This window comes from Eulemur rufifrons, chromosome 4, assembly GCF_041146395.1.
Source record: "Eulemur rufifrons isolate Redbay chromosome 4, OSU_ERuf_1, whole genome shotgun sequence".
NCBI lineage: Eukaryota > Metazoa > Chordata > Mammalia > Primates > Lemuridae > Eulemur > Eulemur rufifrons.
This window is the reverse complement of record NC_090986.1, coordinates 39779848-39802212: the sequence shown is the minus strand read 5'-3', so window position 1 is coordinate 39802212 and position 22365 is coordinate 39779848. Positions and strand designations below refer to the sequence as shown.

Here is a 22365-nt window from a genome sequence, read left to right as displayed (position 1 = left end):
GGTCCTTACTGGAAGGCAGCATGTCCAATTTTGCCTTGAGAAAAACATCTCCCACAGGGAATGGTAATGTAAATGTTTCCCTTACTCAAAAAACTTAAAGATCTAAGAAAACTCATAGATCTTAATTCTTTACTACAGATATTGAGTGCTTAGAAATAACAATCTAATTTAATTAGCCTTGTCAAAGTGAGGCTTAAGAAAAAGTAAGAATGCTACAGCTTTTACTCATATAATTGTGACTCAAAGATTTTTTTTTAGAAAATCTTTGGGCGTTTTTAAAAAAATGTTTTTTTTAATGTGACCTTCTATACTTCTCGTTCTCATGAGATCAAAGAATTAAGTTACTTAAAATCAAATACACTGGGATTTATTGACTATTAATTACTAGGAACTATAAAAACATTCCTGTATGTACTTCTGACTCGTATTTCTTTCTTTTTTTTTTTTTTTTTGAGACAGAGTCTCGCTATGTTGCCTTGGCTAGAGTGAGTCCCATGGCGTCAGCCTAGTTCACAGCAACCTCAAACTCCTGGGCTTAAGCGATCCTCCTGCCTCAGCCTCCCGAGTAGCTGGGACTACAGGCATGCGCCACCATGCCCGGCTAATTTTTTCTATATATATTTTAGTTGGCCAGATAATTTCTTTCTATTTTTTTTAGTAGAGACGGGGTCTCGCTCTTGCTCAGGCTGGTCTCGAACTCCTGAGCTCAAACGATCTGCCCTCCTCGGCCTCCCAGAGTGCTAGGATTACAGGCGTGAGCCACCGCATCCGGCCGAGTCGTATTTCTTATTGAGTAAAATGGCCAATCTACTAAGCTCTGGCTCAGTTTATTCCAGGTTGTTGGTTCTGCCTTCCCAGCAGCTGGATAGGGCCTCATGAGCTGCACTGGCAGTTTCAGTTGGCACCTGAGTAGTTGTATATGTTATCTTTTATTGTGGGGTGTGGGATTTGTTTTTTCTTGCTGGTGCATCCTACTTGGAAACTGCACTAGCCTTGCAAGCCTAGAAGACTGATGCTGGCCAATCAGATGTGCCTCTCCCAATGTGCAGGTTAGCAAGCCCACACTCAACAGCACACTGTTACATCTCCCAATTTTTCATGTTTCTCTTCATAGATACGAAGAGTTCCACTCAAGGGGCCAGACTGAGACAACAGGGGTTTCACGACGTGAACAAAAGAAGAACTTTCTTACAGGATAATAGCTGGATAAAGAAACGTCCTGAAGAAGAAAAGTAAGAGGGTCTGGACAGTGGTGGGTGGATGGATGAGCCGCGAGAAGCACTCTCTGGGCAGCTAATGGCCATCTGAAAAGCAAACACTTCTCTTTTAAAAATACTTGGTGGCATGGTCTAATTTTTGGTAAGATATATTAAGCATAAATTAGTTCCAGCATATTTTCAAGAGTATCTCTACCGTTTTTAATATCCACATACATAAGAGAATGTGAGTCATTACTGAGAGAGAGCCTGGTTGTCACCAAGAGCCGGCATATGTGCTTACTTGGTATACTGAAAAGAAAACATGACTTTCCAGTTTCCAAAAAGGTTACAGTTAATCCATGATAAGGAGATTCCTGATATGGGTTGATCATGTCAGTTGAAACAAACACATCATAGTATAATTCCAAATTTACAAATTTAATAATGAATTCCCAACTCTTTTTAGTCCCATCTGGCCATTTAACTCTAAGTATTGAAAGGGTGGGAAATGTGCTATACCTTTGTAAGGGAAAGTGTTTACCACCAAATGTTTTGTCTGCTTTGAGCATTGCTTCTTTTAGCTATAAGTTTAAAGATCTGAAAACTATGACTGTAGGCATATAGCCTCATTGCTAACATAGATTTTTAATATATATTTGTCTAGACTATATATTTATTATAAATTATGTATACATTATAGATTATGTATACAAATATGTACATTTTCTGATTTCCTTATGTTTTAAGCTTGATGCTAGATACTTTACATATAAAGCGTTTTTAAATCTCAGAGCAAACACACAAGATAGATATTATAGCTTCATTTTATAGAAGAGAAATCTAAGGCTCAGAGAAGTTAAGTAACTTGTCCAATGACACACGGCTATTAAGTGGGTGGAACTGAGATTTTTAACATGGCTTATTGTCTTTTCATTACACAAGTATACCTCAACCAGAGGCAATTTTACCTCCTGGGGACATTTGACAAGTTTGGAAGACATTTTTGGTTGTCAAAATTGGAATGTGCTCCTGGCATTTAATAGGTAGAGGTTAGGGATGTTTTAAAACATTCTATTATGCACAGGACAGCCCCTACAACAAAAAATTGTCAAATCCAAAATGTCAATAGCCCTGAAGTTGAGAAATCCTGAATTACAGGATACCTACTCTAAACTATCTACAGACTATTCATATATGATTATTTGAGGGACATCCTTGTGAATGTTAAATAAAACAATCTATTAATTATTATTATTAAATCTTATTATAGTAAGGAAATATAGGGATGCTTACAGACTCACACTAATTTTTGGAGTTAGTATTACTGGACAGCAATCATTGCCTTCTATGAAACAGCACTCACTGCTTCTGTAAGAGCCTAATATGGCATTTCTATCTTTCTGTAGTGCTAATGTGATGTCAAATGTAGACCATAAATTTTGGATTGTAAGTATTTACACAGATGAGTGAAGATAGAATGTATAAGACAAATCACAGTTGATAGGAATGCTGCTTTTATGCCAGGCATGCCTCCCTTAAAAAAACCCAGGGAAGCCAGCTTAGATGGCATGGTGGCTGCTGAATGAAGGGGAGATTGGCTCTGATGCTTCCCTAACTCCCACTGGCCCAGTTCTAGGCTGTGTGTTATGATTCTTCCTCAGGTAAGAACACACCTGGTATCTACTACTCTCTCACAAGTTTTAGGAAGAGATACCAAGGACGATACGAAAATTCTCTTGGGATCTTTGAGGGTGTATATTTGCTGGCATTGTTTCAGTTTCACTACTTATCTTTCTTTTTAATTGTCTATTATAATTCATTTATAGCTTAATTAAAAATGGTTCCAGAGTGTTGTGTAATGTTCGTGGGGAAGAACCAGGAAAAATGTGGTATTTCAGGTTTGGTTGGGCTGATGCGAAAAAGGTTCAGATACATACTCTTTGCCTTGGTCCAAGTCCGGAGGCTCTACTACATGTTTTGACATTTCCTAAAATTGCCTGTACTTTCAGGCCCACTGTATAAAATAAGAAAGACATGGCTTTGGGATTTTATGTATGAAGGTCTATTGCAGGGTTGACTAGTAGAAAAAGCAAAGATTTTGAAGAAAAAGATCTGGGTCCTAGACCCACCTCTGTCACTTGCTAACCTTGTGGTCTTAGGAAAGCCATGAAATGCCTGATCAGTTTCCTCATCTGTGAATTGGATATGACAGTGTCTTCACTGACTAATTCATAGGGTTATTTTAAAGACCACATAGAGCAAACTATGTATTCTCATGGTTTGAAAACTAAGTCTCCTGTGAATTGTCAGTCTCCTCAACCACAAATATTGGTACTTGTTTCCCTACATTTTATCAAGGAAAACCGTCAAGTCCACCAACATATCCAGACATAATGGGCTTAATTAAATTCAAACAATATTTGTAGAAAGCTCTTGTATTTGCCTTCCTGCAGAAAAAGACTCTTCTAATATATATAAAGTAGATGGCCTTGTGTTCCCACACTCTGATAAATGAAACAAAACAGAACACTCATTCATGGTTGAATCATGTGGCAATCTCATGGGGTAAATGATCATTTGTACTGACAAACTTGTTTCTTTTTGCCATGCTCTTTCAAGTGGTGACTGGTTAAAATAGATACATGGTTGTGTTCTTATGCCTGAAGTAAAATAAATTAACCTTCCAAAAAATTGGAAGCTGTCTCCCCTGTCTGTCTCATTTAGTGCTTGGCAAATATTGTGGCAACTTTTTATGTGACATAATTTCATTCTTTCTCTGCAGAGATGAAAATTATGGTAGGGTGGTGCTCAACAGACACAATTCCCATGATGCCTTGGACAGGTGGGTGTTTAGACTAGTTACATCATTGGCAGGAGCACAAAGATGGTAGTTTTGTTTTTTTTTTTTTTTTGTAGATGATATGATTTTATATGTAAAACATCCTGAAGACTCCACACAAAAATTCTGGTTAGAAACAATAAGTGAATTCAGTAAAGTTGCAGGATGCAAAATCAACATACAAAAATTAATTGTATTACTATACACTAACAATGAACTATCTAAAAAAGAAATCAAGAAATAATTCTCATTTACAGTAGCATCAAAGCAAATAAAATAATTAGGAATAAACTTAACAAAGGGGGTGGAAGACTTGCACACTGAGAACTAAAAAACATTGATAATGAAACTAAGGAAGAAAAAATAAAGGGAAGGATAGGCTGTGTTCATGGATTTGAAGATTTAATATTGTTAAAATGTCTATACCACCCAAAGCAATCTAAAGATTTAATGCAATCTCTATCAAAATTCTTTATTTTATTTTATTTTTTTTTTGTCTAAAAGATGGTAGTTTTGAGAGAAGACTTGTTGAAGTCTGCTGAATATTTGTAGTTAGCCTCAGGATATCCCTCATATTCTGGGCACGTAAAGAAGAATCTGATATGATCAGGGCTCGCCACAGGGCACCAGTTGTGCTTTCTCAGCTCTGTTCTCCCAGAACTATGGATTGGAGGCAGAATGCAATCACCCCTCTGTCCCCCTGCACAGAGATGGTCCTCCTCTTATAGAAACATAACCAGATGACATATCTCCGAACCTTACAGAAAAGAATCCTAAAACACAGAAATAACAACTCCAGAGTTCACTTGCTTTATGGGAGAATACATTTCTTTTTGGAAACTCCTGGGTTTGTGGGAAAACACTAACTGATCCTCAGTGGCAAATACACTTCCAAATGCAAGTTGATAGGACAATTCAGATAAAACCTATAATCACAAGGATGTAAATCATCTCAGATTGATCAAGTAAATAGATAATATTCTTATTAAAACACATCCGTACTTGGAATGCATACAAACAACTACACCCATCGAAAGACCTAATTATTTATCAGATGCAAGTTGTATCTGGTCTAGTGGCTTGTGTCTGTTTCTCACCAAGAGCCTCTTAGTAAGGCAGTATGGTTGTCTTTCATGGTGTAGATTTTAAAAAGTTAAGTAGACACCTTGAATATGTCTATTTGGGAAACATTTATCTGTGAATTTCTCTCAATCATTTTAAACCTTTTCATAATTTTGACCTGTTTTCTATGCAAAGTAGCCATTTCATTTTCTTGACACTGGCCTTAGTGCAGCTGATTTGCTGTTCTGTGATCTGGCAGAATCTCTACCTAGGCTCGCTCCTAATTGTCATGATATTGAAGATTACAGTCTGATTCTCAGTTGGCCCTCAGCTCACCAATGAAGAGGAGGCTCACTGAGTTCAGCCACTAATGGAAATTACTCCCTCCATTTTATTGACCCTTCTCTGGAACTACTAACGAACATAGATACTTGTTTTGAAGTGTGATAGTGAAAACTAAGCTTCATATTCTCAGTGTTCATACAGCGTGCTTTAGGATAACAGGATCTTAATGCTTTCCATGTCTATTTTGTATTTTAAATTACATTGGTTGCTTGGCCCCTTCCTCTTGGTGGCCAGCATTTTGGCCAAAGTAGCACATCAGGCTTTTATCTTTGGTAACAAAAATCTCTAAGCCCTAGACCTACAACTGATATCACAAATATACCTCCCTCAAAGAGTAGGGGAGATTGTTTTTCTCCTGGCACTTGCTCAAATCATGCTGCTTGTAATTTTTCTGCCCTGAGGAAGCTGTCTTCACTCTGATGTTCATTCAGCAGCCACATTGGAGCACCTACTATGTGCTGGCCTTCTGCCAGGTGCTGGGAATACGAAGATGTGCAAGTCACAATCTTTGACCCGGAGAGTTCTCGCATTCATGGAAAACTATCCATAAACTAAAATAAAATACTAAAATTTACCAAGGAAAGTGCTGTTGTAGAGATGTGTGAGTGTGCTATGGAAATAGACGAGAGAGAGACTAACTGTGCCTGAGTAATTAATTGAAGACCTCACCAAGGAAGTAGTCTTTGGTGTTGACACTGCTTCTTAAAGGATGAGGAGGAAAAGTTTCTCAAGCAGGCAAGGCTGGCTGGTGGGCATGGGGCAGGGAAAGAAGCACGTCCAGCAGAAAGGACAATGTGTGCCGAGTGCAGGCATGAACAAAGACCGAAAATAAAGGAAAAGGAAAAAAATAATATATTCTCCTAACCTTAGATGACAGCTTCATATTATCTATAAAGTAGGAAATTTTTCTGTGTACATCTTTTGATGGATTACTCAAATATGTCAAATAAAGCTAGTAGACAAAGAGTGCCTGTGGGATGCCTACCGTGAGCCAGATTCTGTGCTACGGACTGGGGACAAAACAAAGTCCCTCCTTCCGTAGACCTGGCCTCCTAGCTGAAGGTGAGGGAGGGGAGAGACTAACATAATGTAGTAGAAATAACACAATGTGATATGTCTTGTTGTGATAAGCTTTAGAAAGGATACAACCTGCTAAAGAGATATAAAGTGATGGTATCTGTTGAGGGGCTGTTTTATGGAAGGGGTCAGAGGGCCCTCCAGTACCTCTTTGCATTCGCACCTTACACACGATGGTGAGCCACACCACTCCGAGGTTTCCTAAACACCTTGGGGATCATTAGGCATCATTCTTTACTTTTTTCTAGCCTTCACTGATACTGTTCCCTCTACCTCAGTTTGAAAATGTTCACATCTATTTATCTTCCAAGGCCCAGCTCAAACTGCACCTCATCCATAAAGCCTTCTCTGGTTTTTACATTTGGAAATCAGCTTTCTCGGCTTAGAACTTCCTTGTGCTTTACCTCCGAACCTCTTTTATGACACTGACCACTTTCCGCCTTTGGATGTACATACCTAATTTGTCTGTCTTGCCCTGTGTGGGTAGCATCTATAGTTATTTAATTCTAGATGTCCTCATAGTCATGGGCATAGTACTTTGTACATTGTCGACCTCCAAATACACGCTCAGTTAAAATATACCAGATCAAGTTTAAAATTGAATCTTGAGTATCTAGTCTTAGTAATTATCCTAATTCAATACTTTTGATCTGTTGGCTTTCAATAATGCTTTGAAATGTAAACACAATAAATCATGGTATAATTCCCCAAAGAGCTTGCTTTTCTTATATTACAGGGTTATATGAGGCATTAAATAGGCTTTTTTTTTCGCTATTGGATCAGTACTTTCCTTCCCTTAATTTCTTGTCTTCTTTCCTCTCCTTCTCCCCTGCCTTTTTTCGCTCATTTGCCTTCGATCTCTCCTCTCCTTACTTCTCCTGATCACTCTTCTTTTCTCCTCTTCTTTCCACATCTATCCTTTCTCTCATCTTCCACGTTCTTCTTTTTCATTTCTTTTTTGAGATTTTCCTATTTCCTCCTTTTTCATTCTTTCTTCTCTGTCCCTCCCATTCTTCTGTCTTTGAGTTCTTTTCTTTCAACCCTGTCCACGGTGCTGAATGTTCAATAAAGCATGTTCGTATTTAGCCCATTGTGCTGGCTTATGGCATTGCTAAAACTCTGCAAACTAAACACAGCTGATTATAAGGGATTGAGTTCCTATTATGTAGAAATCAATGACATTGACAAGAGTACATATTAGTTATTAACCATTTTGCATGTTGTGTTGTTTGTTTTACGTATGCTTATCCCCAATTTGAATATGTCACATTTTAGTTAGAAATAATTAGAGCCAGAGGCAAATCCTTTATTAGCATAGGGAAGTGGGTTTGCCATAACTTATTCTATCCAAGTAAAAAAAAAAAAACTTGAAATATTTGGGTACTCCAAATCTGTCTTTCCTTGGTAACATGTACATTTCCTACCTAAATAGGCAAAAATTTGCCAAATGTTTGGTAGGTTTTGTAAACTATTTTTTTTGTTATTTATTTGATCTTTTGGTAATTATTTTTGCTGTAGGAAAATACATGAGAGAGAAGAGCCAAAAGCTACAATTAGTCGGTATAGATCTGATGACACTTTGGACAGGTAAGGTGCTTTTGAGCTGTGTGAGTGGAATGCATAACATATATTAAATTCCCCTTCTTATAAAGTTATGAGGTATTTAAATGTTTACCAAAATATGCTTTGAACTCTTGATATTTTATTCCCAGGGATGGGGGCTCCAAGGATTGAATTATCTTCTTCAGAACTCACAAAATTTTGACTAGATACATTGTTTTTCTAAAATTCTGCTAATAGTAGATTGATATGAAAAATTCTGAGAGACACTGATTTGAGTACAGGTAGGGTGGCACTGCATGGAATCTGTTTGTTCAATGTAAAATGAAGAATATAGTTATTTTTGTGAATATTAATAGCCCTTGTTCTAACATTTGGTTCTTCCATCCTGATGGGGGAAAAACAGCAGTTTCTGTACAAATTTTTTATGAAGAGATTGTAAATTTAAATAATACAATAGTCTTGATACACTGTAGGATAAAGACGTTAGCTCTTTACAAAGTGAAACTGCTCTTTCAGCACTAGAGTCACTACATGGCTTGTAGAATGAGTCCATTGTGTTGTGCCTGTAATTAGTTTCCTCTTACGTCAAGGAAAACGCTCACCTCTACAGAGAAAATTGGGAAACTTCTATTCAGGTTGACATGCAATGCCACAAATAACATTTTTAGTTCATATTTGGTAGAGGTGCTTAGTAAGCATAAGTAAAGGACAAAGTTAACATCTTTCATAGGAGTCTAAGCACTGTGGACACCCCAGGTCAGTGATAGCTGGGTTCACTCTCTGTAGCTAAAGATGTGCTGCGATTGTAGGCAAAAATGGCACCTACTGGGTTGTGGGCAAATATGCTGAAATTTATAGCATCTAATAGACTCTGTATTCAGACTATGCTGGTGTTGATTAATATAGCAAATGTATATACTTCTGTCCTATTCATAGGCTTTCAAAGTCAGTCTCCCTAATCCACACTGGTATTCTAAAGAGATGGCCTCTCTCTTCCTTTAATTATCAGCCTTATCAAAAATGAGTTTGTAGAAGTTAATGTATAAGATCTCATCTCCACAGAAGTGCACAGAGAAGAGGTAGACAAAATACCTCTGTTCACTTGCCCTGGCCTTGCAGACTGTCCTATTGCACAGTTAATTGAAGAAGGAAACCCTATTTCTAGGAATGAATTTTAAAGTGAGATAATTAAGCCTCAGTAAAGGTGGGAGATCCAAGCTTTTGTAGGCTCTGTGTCTGAAAGTTTTTGTCAGGCCAGTCAAAACACACCCTTGGAATGTTAGAAATGGTCTAGACCTCACAGGCAGTCCAGTTAAGTCATTCCCAACCTTAGCTGCAAATGAGAACCACTGAGGAGCTTTTCAACTTTATTGACACACTGTGGTCCTACTGCCCCTCATTCCCTCAATTCTGATTGAATTAGCCTGAGGTGGAACTCAGGCATTTTTTTCAGGCTTAGAAAGTATTTATAATATGCAGCCAAAAACCAGAAGCATCAATATAGCCCAAACTGTTCACTTTATCCACTAGAAAATGTGGCCAGAGATTAAGTCATTTATTTACACAGAGATTTAGTGGCATGCTTGGGAGAAGTGCCCTGGTCAGCTCATTTGCAAGGCAGTAAATGTGGAAATAGAAGTGAGGAAGAAAACACAGGAATCAGTACAGAAAGTGAAGTCCTGTTAGCAGGAGTTGGACTTCTGTAATGTGGGCCACTCCAAAATGCAAGATGTGAAATAATTTTAGGAGGAAGATAATCAAATATATTTGGTGTGTGCATGCATTTTAATAATAATGCATTTGTTTTAGTGACTATTAGTTCAAATTGGAAGAGTTCTCTATTAAAATATAAATATATGGGTAAAATATCAGGTGTGCTAAAGAAGCATGAGTAGATAATAAAGTACGTACTGTGCAGATATGGCCCAAATCCTGAAGGTAGTTGAATGACTAATTTGGAAAACCTAGGTTTGGGAGCCCCCTAGTGCTCTATTGTGAAAGTATAACTTTTCCTCTGGTTCTTTTGATCATATTGCTAATTATAGTGTTTGAGTATTTCCTGTCTCCAAGACCCACTCCTATTAAAACAACCTATTTCATATCACATGTTGGCAGAAACCTAAATTCCAGGATAAATACAAAATTAATCTCCCCCAGCAATAAGAAATTGACATATGTGTTGGAATGGTAGTTTAGAGTTCTTTCCGTGACTGTTAATAGACATATCCCTCTGGTAGCATGAAAGAAATTGTGAGAGGTGAAGAATGATAACTAAAGGAAGACATGTTAACCTAATATATGAGTTTGGGGGCAACCATACAGAATCAGATATATGACAGTGGGTCCCAGTGAAAAGACTTGGAGATAGACTACTTCCCAGTTGTGAGGCCAAAAGAAAGTCACCCAACTTCTCTGAGTCTCTATGTCTTTATCTATAAAATGAGAATAATTACACCTACTCTGCAGGGGTGTTCTGAAGAGTAGAGAAAATCTATCAAATGACCAGGAAAGAGTAGTCGGTAGCTATTTTCATTATATTTAGTATTGTCCATATAAATTTACATCGTGGAATTTTAATTAACTTTGTTTAATTTTGACATCAGAACGCACCTTGAGAATATTTGATATTAAGGTGCCATTTACTTTAGACATATTGCTGTTTTCAGTATACCAGAGTAGCAATTTTCTGAGGTTATTTTTATCTCATATGAGGATCTCATAGGTAGCTATGAAGTCTGACTAGAATTCCCACAAAACATTTAAGATTTAAGATTTCTGATTGCTTGACATTTCACCTATGGTATTCACAGTGATTTACTGCAGAGCCCTCGAAATCTAAACATCTCAGAGCTTCCGAGGCTTCAGTTAGCGCAGGGGATATGATCCTAGTCTTTGGCCCACTGATCATCTTAGACATGAGTTTTTTTTACACATGGATTCTAGGATTATGTCCATATTAGTGCCTGCATTGTGAACAGTCTGTGGAGAATATGGAGCTATAACTAAAGGAAGACATGTTAAGTTACCTATAACACTGGAGTGTTATAACCAGTTATTTATTCTTCCTTTTGTATTCAAGAGTTAGCAGTTTGTGGTTATTACATAAACAGAAGCTGTTTGGAGTTGATTCAGAAATTTAATGCATTAGAGTCATCACCCAATAGTTTAGATACAGACACCAAAATGGCATCTAGAAATTTAAATGATTTTTAGCTTATGACTAAAATAAGTAATATTTTATTTTAAATAAAGTCATATTTTTCCCATATGATCTTCTTAGAGAGAGGCAAAGTCAGTGTCCACCTTAGCAGGAACAGTTTATTTAAAGCCATGTCCTAAAGTTGATCGTGAAAGCAGAAGTTTGGGGAAAGTTATAGTAGACCTGTAGTGTGGGGATCAACAGAAGAGTCTTACTGACCTTTTGTTTTCCTGAGCTTAACTTTGCTGTATCCTACTTTCCCTAAAGCTTGCAGAATGCTCCCAAAGACAGCCCCAGGTCTTAGGAGGAGCCTTCCCATGTGGTGTGAGACAAGGAAGGAAGGAACAAGGGCTGAAGTCATGAGACCCCACCACTGACATGGAATGATAACCTCCCTAATTTGTGTTTCCTGACCCAAGGGGCAGACAGACACACCTTTTCTAGATCTACGAGATTAGAGGGATTAAAACCTCTGATGGCCATTAGGCGCTATTAACTAAATGTATTAGTCAAAGTAAACTAATTTAACAAGTCCCCTTTCTCTTCCCCAAATCTAGATGATTTGACTCAATATAAGGTACTGCTTGACTCATCAGAGTCCAATGTGATTTGCTGGAGTCTGTGCAGTGACTTTGGGAACACGTCCTTTCCATGTTTTAATGCTGCCATCTTCAACCCATGGGCACCAAAGGGAAGGGAAAGAAAGAGCATGGAAGACTATGCAGGAGGTTTTTGTTGGGTCTGGAAGTGGCAAATAACATTTCTGCCTGCATTGTTTAGTCTAGAACTCAATCACATGGCCCCAACTTAATTGCAATGAAGATTGGGAAATGTGGTCTTCCTGTGTGCTCAGGAAGAAAAGAAAATGAGTTTGGCAAACACATAATATCATCTATGCCACAAAATATTGTAAAAATATTTAAGTAGTCCATTGATGCTTTATCAACATAGGAAGTACTGTCATTTACTAGATATATTACTGAACAATGAAGTATATTAAAAGTAGTTAATGAGTTAAATGCCCAGTGAGTCAGAAAGGCAACCTGGCAAAAGGCATAATACCTTTAAAGTTTCAAACTGCATTAAAATAGCCTCATAAATAGATTTTGTCATCATAAGTAGCTTTTTTTAAACTGTAAAATTTTCTAAAATGTAACACCTGAAAAAAAACAGTTTCTTTACTAGAGAAAGGTTATGTTGTGAAGTTATTCTAGCATGAAAGAGGCCTAAAAAGAGTTTAATAATCTAAATGTTTATCCAGACTTTTGTCTTGTTTCTTTATAAAGGATCTCAGACAGAAATGATGCTGCTAAAGTGTATAAGGCCAATACCTTGGATAACCGACTAACCAATAGGTACCAGTATCTACTAACTTTGGGAAAGGCTCAAGTATAGTATTCTTTTAAGTGTTAATTACTTACTTACAATTCTTTGATCCTACTTAATATCCTTCTGTAAATTATTATCTTCTATATTTTTAACACAAAAATGCTGGAGTAAATTCTTTATTCCTGCTCATGGGTAGAATAAAATCTTGTCTGGCTTAAAAATCAAGAGAGCTCATTGCTTCTTAGGGGTGGGGAAACTGCGGCCTTAAGGCCACATGTGGCCTTCTAGATCCTTAAGTGTGACCTTTTGACTGAATCCACATTGGCTGCAGGTTCCCCACCCTTGCTTCCGGTCATCATTCTTAACCACATTTATGTTTCTGTTTCAGGCATCCTGGTGACAAAATTATGAAATGCATGCAAATGCAAATTTTAAATTCTTATTACTAAATAAAATTACTGAACCCAACAAACCAAAACACTGGCCTTTTAAGAGATACTGAGTTTTCCCAGAAGAAAAAAAAATTTCTTTGGAATCTAGTACAAGAAATAGAATCATAAAGTCATCTTATCAAATTTATTCAAACATCGATGCTTTCTTTTTCTTTCTCTCAAATAATACTTAACTTTTAATAGTAATAACTCTAAATTTAGAGTTTAATAGTAATGACTGTAAATTTAGAGACAATTGCAAATAGATGCAAATATTAATTTTTCGTTGCTGCTCAAATTTTGCCTTTTTTTTTTTCCTCTCTGTTACCAGGAACATGTCCACATTTAGATCACCAGAAGCAACAAAGTCGTACGTACTTTCCTAATTTCTCTGTATGTGTTCAAGAGAATACAGGGTTTACCTCTCTTTTATTGGAACACAGCCACAGTTTTATTGGAACACAGTCACACCCCTACTGCGCTGGCAGAGTTGAGTAGTAGAGGTCAGATGCTCAAAAGGTCTGCAAAGGTTCAAATATTCACTCTCTGGTCTTTTGCAGAAAAGGTTGCTGACTATTAACTCTAATCAAACACGAAAGTTTGGGTCATCCTTTTTTCTTCTCTTTTTAGAAAATCTAGACTCTTTATTTTTTCCCCCACAAAGCTTTATTTCCCTCCACTCCCACTTCCTTCCCCTACACTTCACTTCCCTCCCCACACAGCCTTCACAGCTACACCTCCTCTTTCAGGGGAAATTGAGTTGTGAAATCATAGGTCTGCTCACAATCTATTTAGGTGAAATGCATTACCCCTGGAATGTACTACTGGTGGTTATAAGCAGCCCAGATTAGGTAGAGTTTTTTAAAACTTCATTACTTTTTAAATTTGTATTTAGATGTAAAGTAATTCTCACACTGGGCCATGCCTGTCAGTGCTTGAAGCAGATGTGGATCACTTCCATTTTCTGAGGGTCTGAATATGTTAATAAATGCTAAATAGAGACTTAAAATGATATGATTTAAAAATTCTTCTTAAACAGACTAATGTTTTAATGCAAAAAATTGCAATATAATTCTTTAGTCACAACATAATCACAGGATTAAAAAATTATGAATCCATGGGACATCAGAACTGATTGGTGTGAATTTCAGGCATACAATTAATGTCATTTTATGAATGACTCCTTCATCCATTCCTTTCAGTTTTAGCTAGTTGTATGAGAGCCTGACAATTTATAAATGGGTAAACTAAGGAAGAACCTTTTTTGTTGTTGTTCTTCCATCCTCAAGGGAAACACTTTGTGGTAGACAGAGAGCAGGAAGGAATATGAGTAGATTATAAGATCTTTCAAAGGTGGGGTAGAATGAAAAAATGAGGAATGTGATGATTTGTTGTTTTTGTCATTAAATAGGCAACCTGGTGGTTTGTTGAGTGTGAACACTGCTAATGCCACAGCTTCAACCTCGGCAACTACTCCTGTAAAGAAAAAGAGGTACGATGAGAGCTCCTTGTGTCTGCCTCTTGCTCATATCCTGTAAAAGACTGTTCCTTATTGACTTTTGAACCAAATCCTCCACCAAAACTCCCAGACAGCTTTCAGAAGCTTCATCCTCTCCTTCCCATGGATCCAGCACCTACATTCTGTTGTTCCCAAACTTCAGTTCTTTCCTCCCACAATCTCCTTTTCAAATACACAGTCTTCTCTCCAGTTGCCTTGGTGCCTTAAGTTTCTAGGTAATGTTTTTGATGATAGAGCTCAGATGTTAAATGCCAGGCAACTTTGAGTTACATGTTTATAGAGCCCTGCTACAGGGAATGCCTTAGCCTGAAATAATGATTGATATATGGCCACATATTGCCATGCTCCTGAAACCAGCCTGCTCTGTAGATTGGGCTGACTCTACTTTCAAGTGCAGAGTCTAAGGCCATCTCTCAAGACATCTGTCTGTGTTTATGTGATTATTGCCTCTTCCTCTGACTCCTCCACGTGGTTGCCCACACTCTGCTGGAGCAAGGTTCTACGTATCTAGTAGGCAAGGAGGAGCAGCTGGACCTGTGGTGGCCTGGATGGTCTTCATGGCAGGGAGCATGATGGTGGAAGAGATTTTTGTGTGTTGAAGAGAACACAGTGCTAGTGAATCATGGTGCAAATGGAAAACAAGCATTAATAAATATCAGTGCTTTCTAATTTTCTTATTTTTTTTGCCAACACCTAGGTCCATGCCTGGTATAGGGTAGGTGCTCAGTGTTTGTTGATGGACTGGCTGACTTTGCCACGGTGATTCTATAATCCTTCTGGAGAGAAATGACTGATTCTATTTTCCTTGTAGTCGAGGTTCTGGTTATAACTGCAGAGTCTCAGAAAATATCATTCATCTTACCCTTGAACCCAAATTTCACATCCCCTTGACTCTTTGTCTGTTTAAAACAGATTCCTGAGGTTGAAAGAGAAATTTAAGATCAGTTAGTTCAATCTCCTACCCAGTGCAAAAATCTTTCCTCTGAGAAATTAGGCACAATTCAGGACCATTGAAGCCAGTGATGAGATTCTCACTATTTTATGATACACCTTTGACTCGCTCTCCTGGGTGGTACATACTCCTGACGTTGAGCTGGAATTTTTTTGATTGACTCCCAGCTGGTCTTAGTTCAGTCCTATGGTGCCCCAGAGAATAGAGCTACTTCAAGAATTTAAAGCCAGCAATCCTGTCCTCCTTATCCCAGCCTTTCCTTCTTCAGTTTGTATCACTGTCCTCTGAACATCTTCACTTTGGGTTCATATCTTAGGTTTTTTTTTTTTTTTTTTTTTTTTGACAGAGTCTTTAGCTATTGCTACCAATTAAAATGATGTCCTCTGATTAAGGTTAAAGTTGAGGTTAGTGTTGCTGTGGTGCCATTAATGTTTTCAATATTCTTACTTGTCAGAGTTTCTATCACGCGGTTTTTTAAAAAAAATCATATTTGGAGTAGAGCATAAGATTGTTATTTCTGTTATGAAATAGTTCCAATATGCAGAAAAATAGAGAGAATAACATAACATGATTAACATCCATGAGCCTACTATCTAGATTTAGCAATTGTTATTATTTTCCAGATTTGTTTTAGATTTCTTTTTACAGAAATGTCTATTATTTTGTGCCAAAGAAAATGAGAAAAGAAGTTTTGAAGGAGCAGATAGCCTAGAATACAGGATATTTACTTCCTATTTCATTTATGAACTAGTGTTCATTTTATTTCTAAGGCCTTGTATAATCTCATTGTCTTTTTAATTGTCAAATTATTTTAAGACAGGTGGGTGGGATCAGCCTTTCAAACACTATGTTTATTACTACTGATGTCATTTCTTAACAGACAGTCCTGGTTCCCGCCGCCCCCTCCAGGTTATAATACCACCCCCAGCACAGGTGCCAGCAGAAGGTAAGGGAAAGGTGTCACATGTAATTGCAATGCCGTTGAATGAAAGAATGTGTCAGACATTGACAACATGTAATCGTGGATGCTTTGGAATAAATTGGAGGCAATTTTGTGAAGTTGAGCTCTGAACAAGACAATGCCCAGTGGGAGTGAGGTCTGGGCTACAGGTGCCTCTGGTAGGAAATCTGAGAAGCTACGAGTAGTACGCAGGTGGCTGTATTAGTTTGCTAGGGTTGCTGTAATGAAGTGCCACAGACTGGGTGGCTAAAGCAACAGAAATTTATTGCCTCATAGTTTTAGGTGCTACAAGTCCAAGATCAAGTTGGCAGCAGGGTTGGTTCGTTCTTAGGGTGAGAGAGAGTTTGTTCCATGCTCTCCCTAACTTCTGGTGGTTTCCTGGCAATCACTGATGTTGTCTAGTTTGTACAAACATTATCCTGATCTCTGCCTTCATCTTCATATGACCTTCCTCCTATGTGCATGTCTGAATCCAAATTTCCCTTTTTTATAAAGCCGCCAATCAAACTGGTTTAGTGGTCCAGCCTACATCAGTATGACCTCATCCTAACTTAACTAATTACATGTGCAATGACCCTGTTTCCAAGTAAGGTCACAGTCTGAGAAATTGCAGGTTAGAATTTCAACACATGAATTTTGGGGGGACGCAATTTGACCCTTAACAGTGGCAGAGGCAGAGAACAGAGTCAAGGACCAGGCAGGGGCTCCAATGCAGGCATCCGGTGCCCAGATGCTTCCAGGCCGTGCTGAACCCAGGACCAGATGGAGACATGTGTGGCAAGTTCCTTATAAATGTTCAGTGACAAATGAGAGTTTTCTACTTTTATTTTTCTGTTGAGAGCAATAGTTATACATCATGTGGAAGACACTTTGTTCTACAATTTCCATGCTAGAAATGCCAGCAACAATTCAATGTAATAAATATTTAATAACCACTACTGTGTGCCAGATATTACTCTAGGATCTTGGGATTAGTGAATGAAACATGGAGCTTACACTCCAGGCTTTAAAGAAGCATGTTCTACAAGTGTAGAATTCCTGTCATCACTAACACAGAAAGCAAAATAGGTTTCTCATATGGTTTGGCTTTCAGGTATCCAAAAATGTTTTTATGTCTCAATCTCTAGAATGTCTTCACCAAATATTTTCATGTTTCAATGGGATCTCTTCTTCCAATTCCAACAATTGGGAAAGAGAATGTTATTTAACTATGTGCTTGTTTAATATTAGGTTGGTTTATTTTCTAAAATTTTCATCTACCATGTAGACTTCTAATGTCTCTTTCATTTCTATGTAATGGAAATATTTGAAAATAAATGTCCTTTATTAGACTTTAGGCTGGATCTATAAGGATGTAAATAAACTTCAGTTGCTGAATAGACACAAAGAGCTCAAGTTGCTTTTTTCCATACCTGTCATTACTTCTGTCTCTCTATATTAATATATATAACTAAATCAAATTATTGAACATGTTGAGCAATCACAACTTTGAATCACATCCACATTATATTAAAATGTTTTCTTTTTATGAACTGCCAAGTATGAATTATATTTCTAGTTTAACACATTAACTGCCATGTGAGTTGTATTTAACTCACACTAGTTTTGAGCCCAGGACATCATGAAGCTTATGGAACTCACACATCTCTTCACCTTCAGAGCCCTGAGAACTATTTTTCAAGTTGCATATAACTCAGGCACAGAAAACAATATAAAATAACAAATTTTTCATTAAATTAGAAAGGATTGTTCTGTTTTCAAAGTTTTTCTTCTATTTTCATAATAAAACACCATGGCCTTAAGGAAAAAGTTTTTTGGTTTTTTTTTTTTTTTTAGTGTGGCAGTCAATGTGTTAAAGCATTCTTTCCCCTCAGGCTGTTATTAGACATTTCCCTACGGATGATACATTTTGTGGAGCTACCTAAGTGGAGAAAATGTTAACTAGGAGTTCTCCTAGTTATAATTTTTTTCCTGAGTATTGTTAAGATCCATCCAATTTTGTCTTGATAGAGAATAACTGGTACTTTCCTTAAAAATATTTATGACTTCCAAAATAACTTATTTTTGTCCGCACATCATTATCCCAATATTAAGGTAAATTATTACTATAATAAGGAACTGGTTATATAACAGTATAAAAATATGAAAAGATTATTCATTCATGAATTAGCATCCCAGGCTTTCAGTGCCCACTGAGCTTTTGGATCTCTGTTTGCGCAGCACTGATGGTGCTTGGCTATATGCCCTTACAATTTATGCGTTACTGGTTGTGATTTACATGGGAGATGAGATGAGTTACAATGCTCCTATTTCTGATTTCTGGTTCAGATCCATAGCACTGGAACTAAGGAAAAGAGATTATTAGGCTAGGTTGATCAATTTAGATATCCATTCCTTTTTTAGAGTCACAGATTATTAATATAATGGCTAAACTGAAAGACTTCTCTTTGAGGATCAGAAATGATGTCATGCCAAGCCTTCAGGGAAAGGATAGAATAATAACAATATAGCAATGCCTTTGATTTCTAAAGTGATTTTCTTTGGAAGAGCTCAAAGTACAGCTTCTGTTTCTCACCTTTAATGCCAGTACATTCCCAGGGCTGAGAAATAGTCCTTTTTAGTAAATGCCGAAAAATAGAAGCAATTATTAAATGATGAAAGAGAGTAAAGGCTTCAAAAAGAGATCTTTGTCCCCAGAGGAGCCCAAAGAAAATGAAAATAGGTCAAAAACAGATAAATGGGGGACTATGATTTATAACACTATTTAATAGCTCAATTCTAAACTTATTTCCCTTTATCCTTCACTAATACATGAGTATTCATAGCTTTCCCTTCCCATCTTCTCCAAAAGAATTTCCCCTTAATACTCACACCCTCACTCTCTTTTCTGTTCTTCATTTTGTGAGCCTTTGTTTGTTTGTTTGTTTTACCACCCAATCTTTCCTTGAAGTTCCATTTTTCTCCCACATACCCGTCTTCATGCAGCACACTTGAGACCACCACCAGACTTCCCAATTATCTAGGAACAAGTCCTTCTTAAACTTTCTTCCCTTGACCTCTCTGTAGCCTTTAACACCATGGTTATCCCATCCCTTATTTGTTCCTTTCTTGACTTACGTACTATGAAAGTATTCAAATTTAGTTGTGTTTGGATTGAAAACTTGTGTTAGTATTGTGTTTGGATTAAAATCTATTACAGGCACAATGTAAACGGCACCCAAAGGGTCTCAACTTTTTTTATTAACAGAAGAGCTCATGATATCATACCTTGTCTATATGTATGTGTATGTCTATGCCTATGACTATGTAAGTCTTTATCTATTTCTATATCTACATGTAATTATATACATAATTAACACAAGCCTGGTGAGGCCAACTAGAACTTAAGTGAGAAAATAGAGTTTTCTAAAATAATCATATTTTGTAGCTACAGAAAAAAATACAATTTCCAAAAACAAATATCGTTTTATGTATGATATACATTAGTCTTGGAAGGAAAGGGTTCAGACCTGGGTGATCAAACACAATTTTGGAGTTGAGAGTTGAATATCTTTGAGAGCCTCTTGCCCTATTTTTGTAAATGTTGAAGAGAGAAGCTGTAAATCATGACAGCAAGACATGGCATGCAGAGTTTTCAACCTAAAAAGTTTTCAACTTAAATAAAACCTTTGTCCCTCCTAGTTGATTTCTAAGGTTGCTTTTTGGTCATTGTGATTCTTGTCATTGGGATATAAATATTCTCTCTTTTCTTCTGTTGCTGACAATGGAAATAACCAGTATAGTGTTTTGAATTATCAAGGAATGCCAACATTATCCTCTGAATTCTCATTACCAAACTCCATCAAAATGTATATTTTCTTTTCATTTTAATCAAGACTGAATCAAAATTTTAGCTTTATAACTATCATTCCTCACTACATTCATCTGTCTTTCCTCCTACCTCTCTGATCAAAGTCCTGCTGCACTGGTTTCCCTCTTTTCCACGTTCAAATCTTTTTAATCTTAAAAAATAGCCTCCTAAAAATCTGATAGCGTAATCTTAAAAACCCACTCAGCTGACACCCTTTCTATCTTTCTATCGTAGCCAACATTCTCAGAGGAGTGGATGATGCTTTTCATCTCCATTTGCTAGTTCCTATCACCATTGGTTCACGGAAACAGCTCTCCAAGGTCACCGATGACTTTGGTGATATCAGTCCCTATGACTACTTAGCGCTTTAAAAGGAACCACTGACTAATCATGCCTTTATGAAATCTCTCTTATTGTCTTTTGAGAACAAGACCCTCCCAACATATTGTTCTGGATTTTCTTTTATTTCTCTAGCCATTCTTCCTTAGTCTCCTCTGCTACCTGATCATCTTCTGCCAAGCCATTAAGTGTTGATTTTCCCAAAGGCTCAAAGTTGCTCTTCTCTTCTATCCTGTTCTGTGCTCTGCCCTTCAGCAGTGGCATCCGTACCCAGGACTTCAGTGGCCATTTGTATGTTCTCCACTCCTTCATTAGTATGCACTTCAGACCTTTCTCTGAGTTTCCTTTGCTTAGCCAATTGCCTTCCTGCCACCTTCACTTAAGTGTCTCAAAAGCATTTAACATGTTCAGAATGAAATCCATAATTCTCCATCCTAACCTGGTCCCCTATCTCAGTTAAGAATACTATCCTCCAGCCATTTGACTCTCTGAAAACTTGAAGCTATTTTTCAAATCTTCCTCTCCTTAGCCACCAATATCCAATCCATTAGTAAATCCTGTCAATTTGTCTCCTAAATGCTTCTTGAATCCATAAACCTCTCTCCATTTCTCTCATCTTCATCATGTCTCTCCTGGACCACCATGATAGTAGCTGCCTACATATTCTGCCTTCATTCATCCTGATACCTACCACCCACTCCCCCATGTCTTCTCCTCACAGTTGCCACAGTGATATTTATGAAAGGATAATTGGAACACATCACCCTCCTACATAACAATTATAGTGATTTTTTATTTCTGCTAGAATAAAGATCCAAATCCTTGGCACTATTGGCCCTTACCTGACCTCCATCCCTCATAACTTCCCTTTGCTCCCTGTTTCAGTTACTGAATCCATTTTAAATGTGTTATACTCCCACCTTCTACAGATCCTTAGCATATAAGGTTCGTTTTACCTGGAATGCTGTCTGTTCCCCGATCTGGGGCACTTAAGTTCTTGTGGCCATGTTTTGATCTGATGTTGTTTCTTCAGGGTTTTGCCTCTGACTTACTCTGTCCTGTTCTCTCAGCTCCTCACTAATCCAGCAGTAGTTTCTTTGATTTGTCCAAATATCACCTCCATAAGATCCTAATAAAGATGTGGGATAGCAGGAGTGGTAGCAATACATTGCAGAAGCCCAGACCAACCTATGTAAAATGGACTAATAGAAATTCATGTTTGTAAACTCTCTGACCATCTCTGTTAGTGAGCGTTTCTCATTGGCTGACATGCCTCTGCAGGCCTTACCCTGCTGCTGTTATTCTCAACAGCCCCTCACTCCTTTCTTCCATCTCCTTCTTTCTCTCCCTCCACCCCTTAAATTCCTGTTAACTCCTTATGCTAGGTAGGTTAGTTCTTTCATTGCTGTGCCAGACTATCCTTAGAGAATCCTATCCTCATAACTAAACATGATGATATATTCACTTTTGAGAGGTGTCCTATGCCACCTTTTAAAATAAAATTCTTTTCTAATGTCACAATAAAGTGAACATTTAGTCACACCCACACTTAAACATCAAAACTATCATGGACCTCTTTGTCTTCCTTACTCCCCTTGTTCAAGTGTCACTGGAGTGAGTTTGAGGGATTAGGGTGCTGATCGAGGAAAAAGATATAACCATGAGTGGCAGAAGCATACTATGAGCTTGATTTGGGTGAT

The 22365-nt window shown here is 37.5% G+C and overlaps 1 protein-coding gene across 4 annotated transcripts in view; it reads left to right on the top strand.

The window, feature by feature from the left end:
- The window catches only part of SCEL (sciellin), a 162631-nt gene that overhangs the window by 76771 nt on the left and 63495 nt on the right, over positions 1 to 22365 (top strand). For 3 of the 4 annotated variants that reach the window (XM_069467135.1, XM_069467133.1, XM_069467134.1), the window contains exons 2-9: positions 2 to 63; positions 1115 to 1232; positions 3982 to 4041; positions 8041 to 8109; positions 12571 to 12639; positions 13376 to 13414; positions 14456 to 14536; positions 16396 to 16461. In XM_069467135.1, the coding sequence (XP_069323236.1) occupies positions 21 to 63; positions 1115 to 1232; positions 3982 to 4041; positions 8041 to 8109; positions 12571 to 12639; positions 13376 to 13414; positions 14456 to 14536; positions 16396 to 16461 (545 nt within the window). In that variant the 5' untranslated portion in view covers positions 2 to 20. The remainder of the gene's footprint in view (position 1; positions 64 to 1114; positions 1233 to 3981; positions 4042 to 8040; positions 8110 to 12570; positions 12640 to 13375; positions 13415 to 14455; positions 14537 to 16395; positions 16462 to 22365) is intronic. The other variant, XM_069467136.1, reaches the window with a different exon arrangement.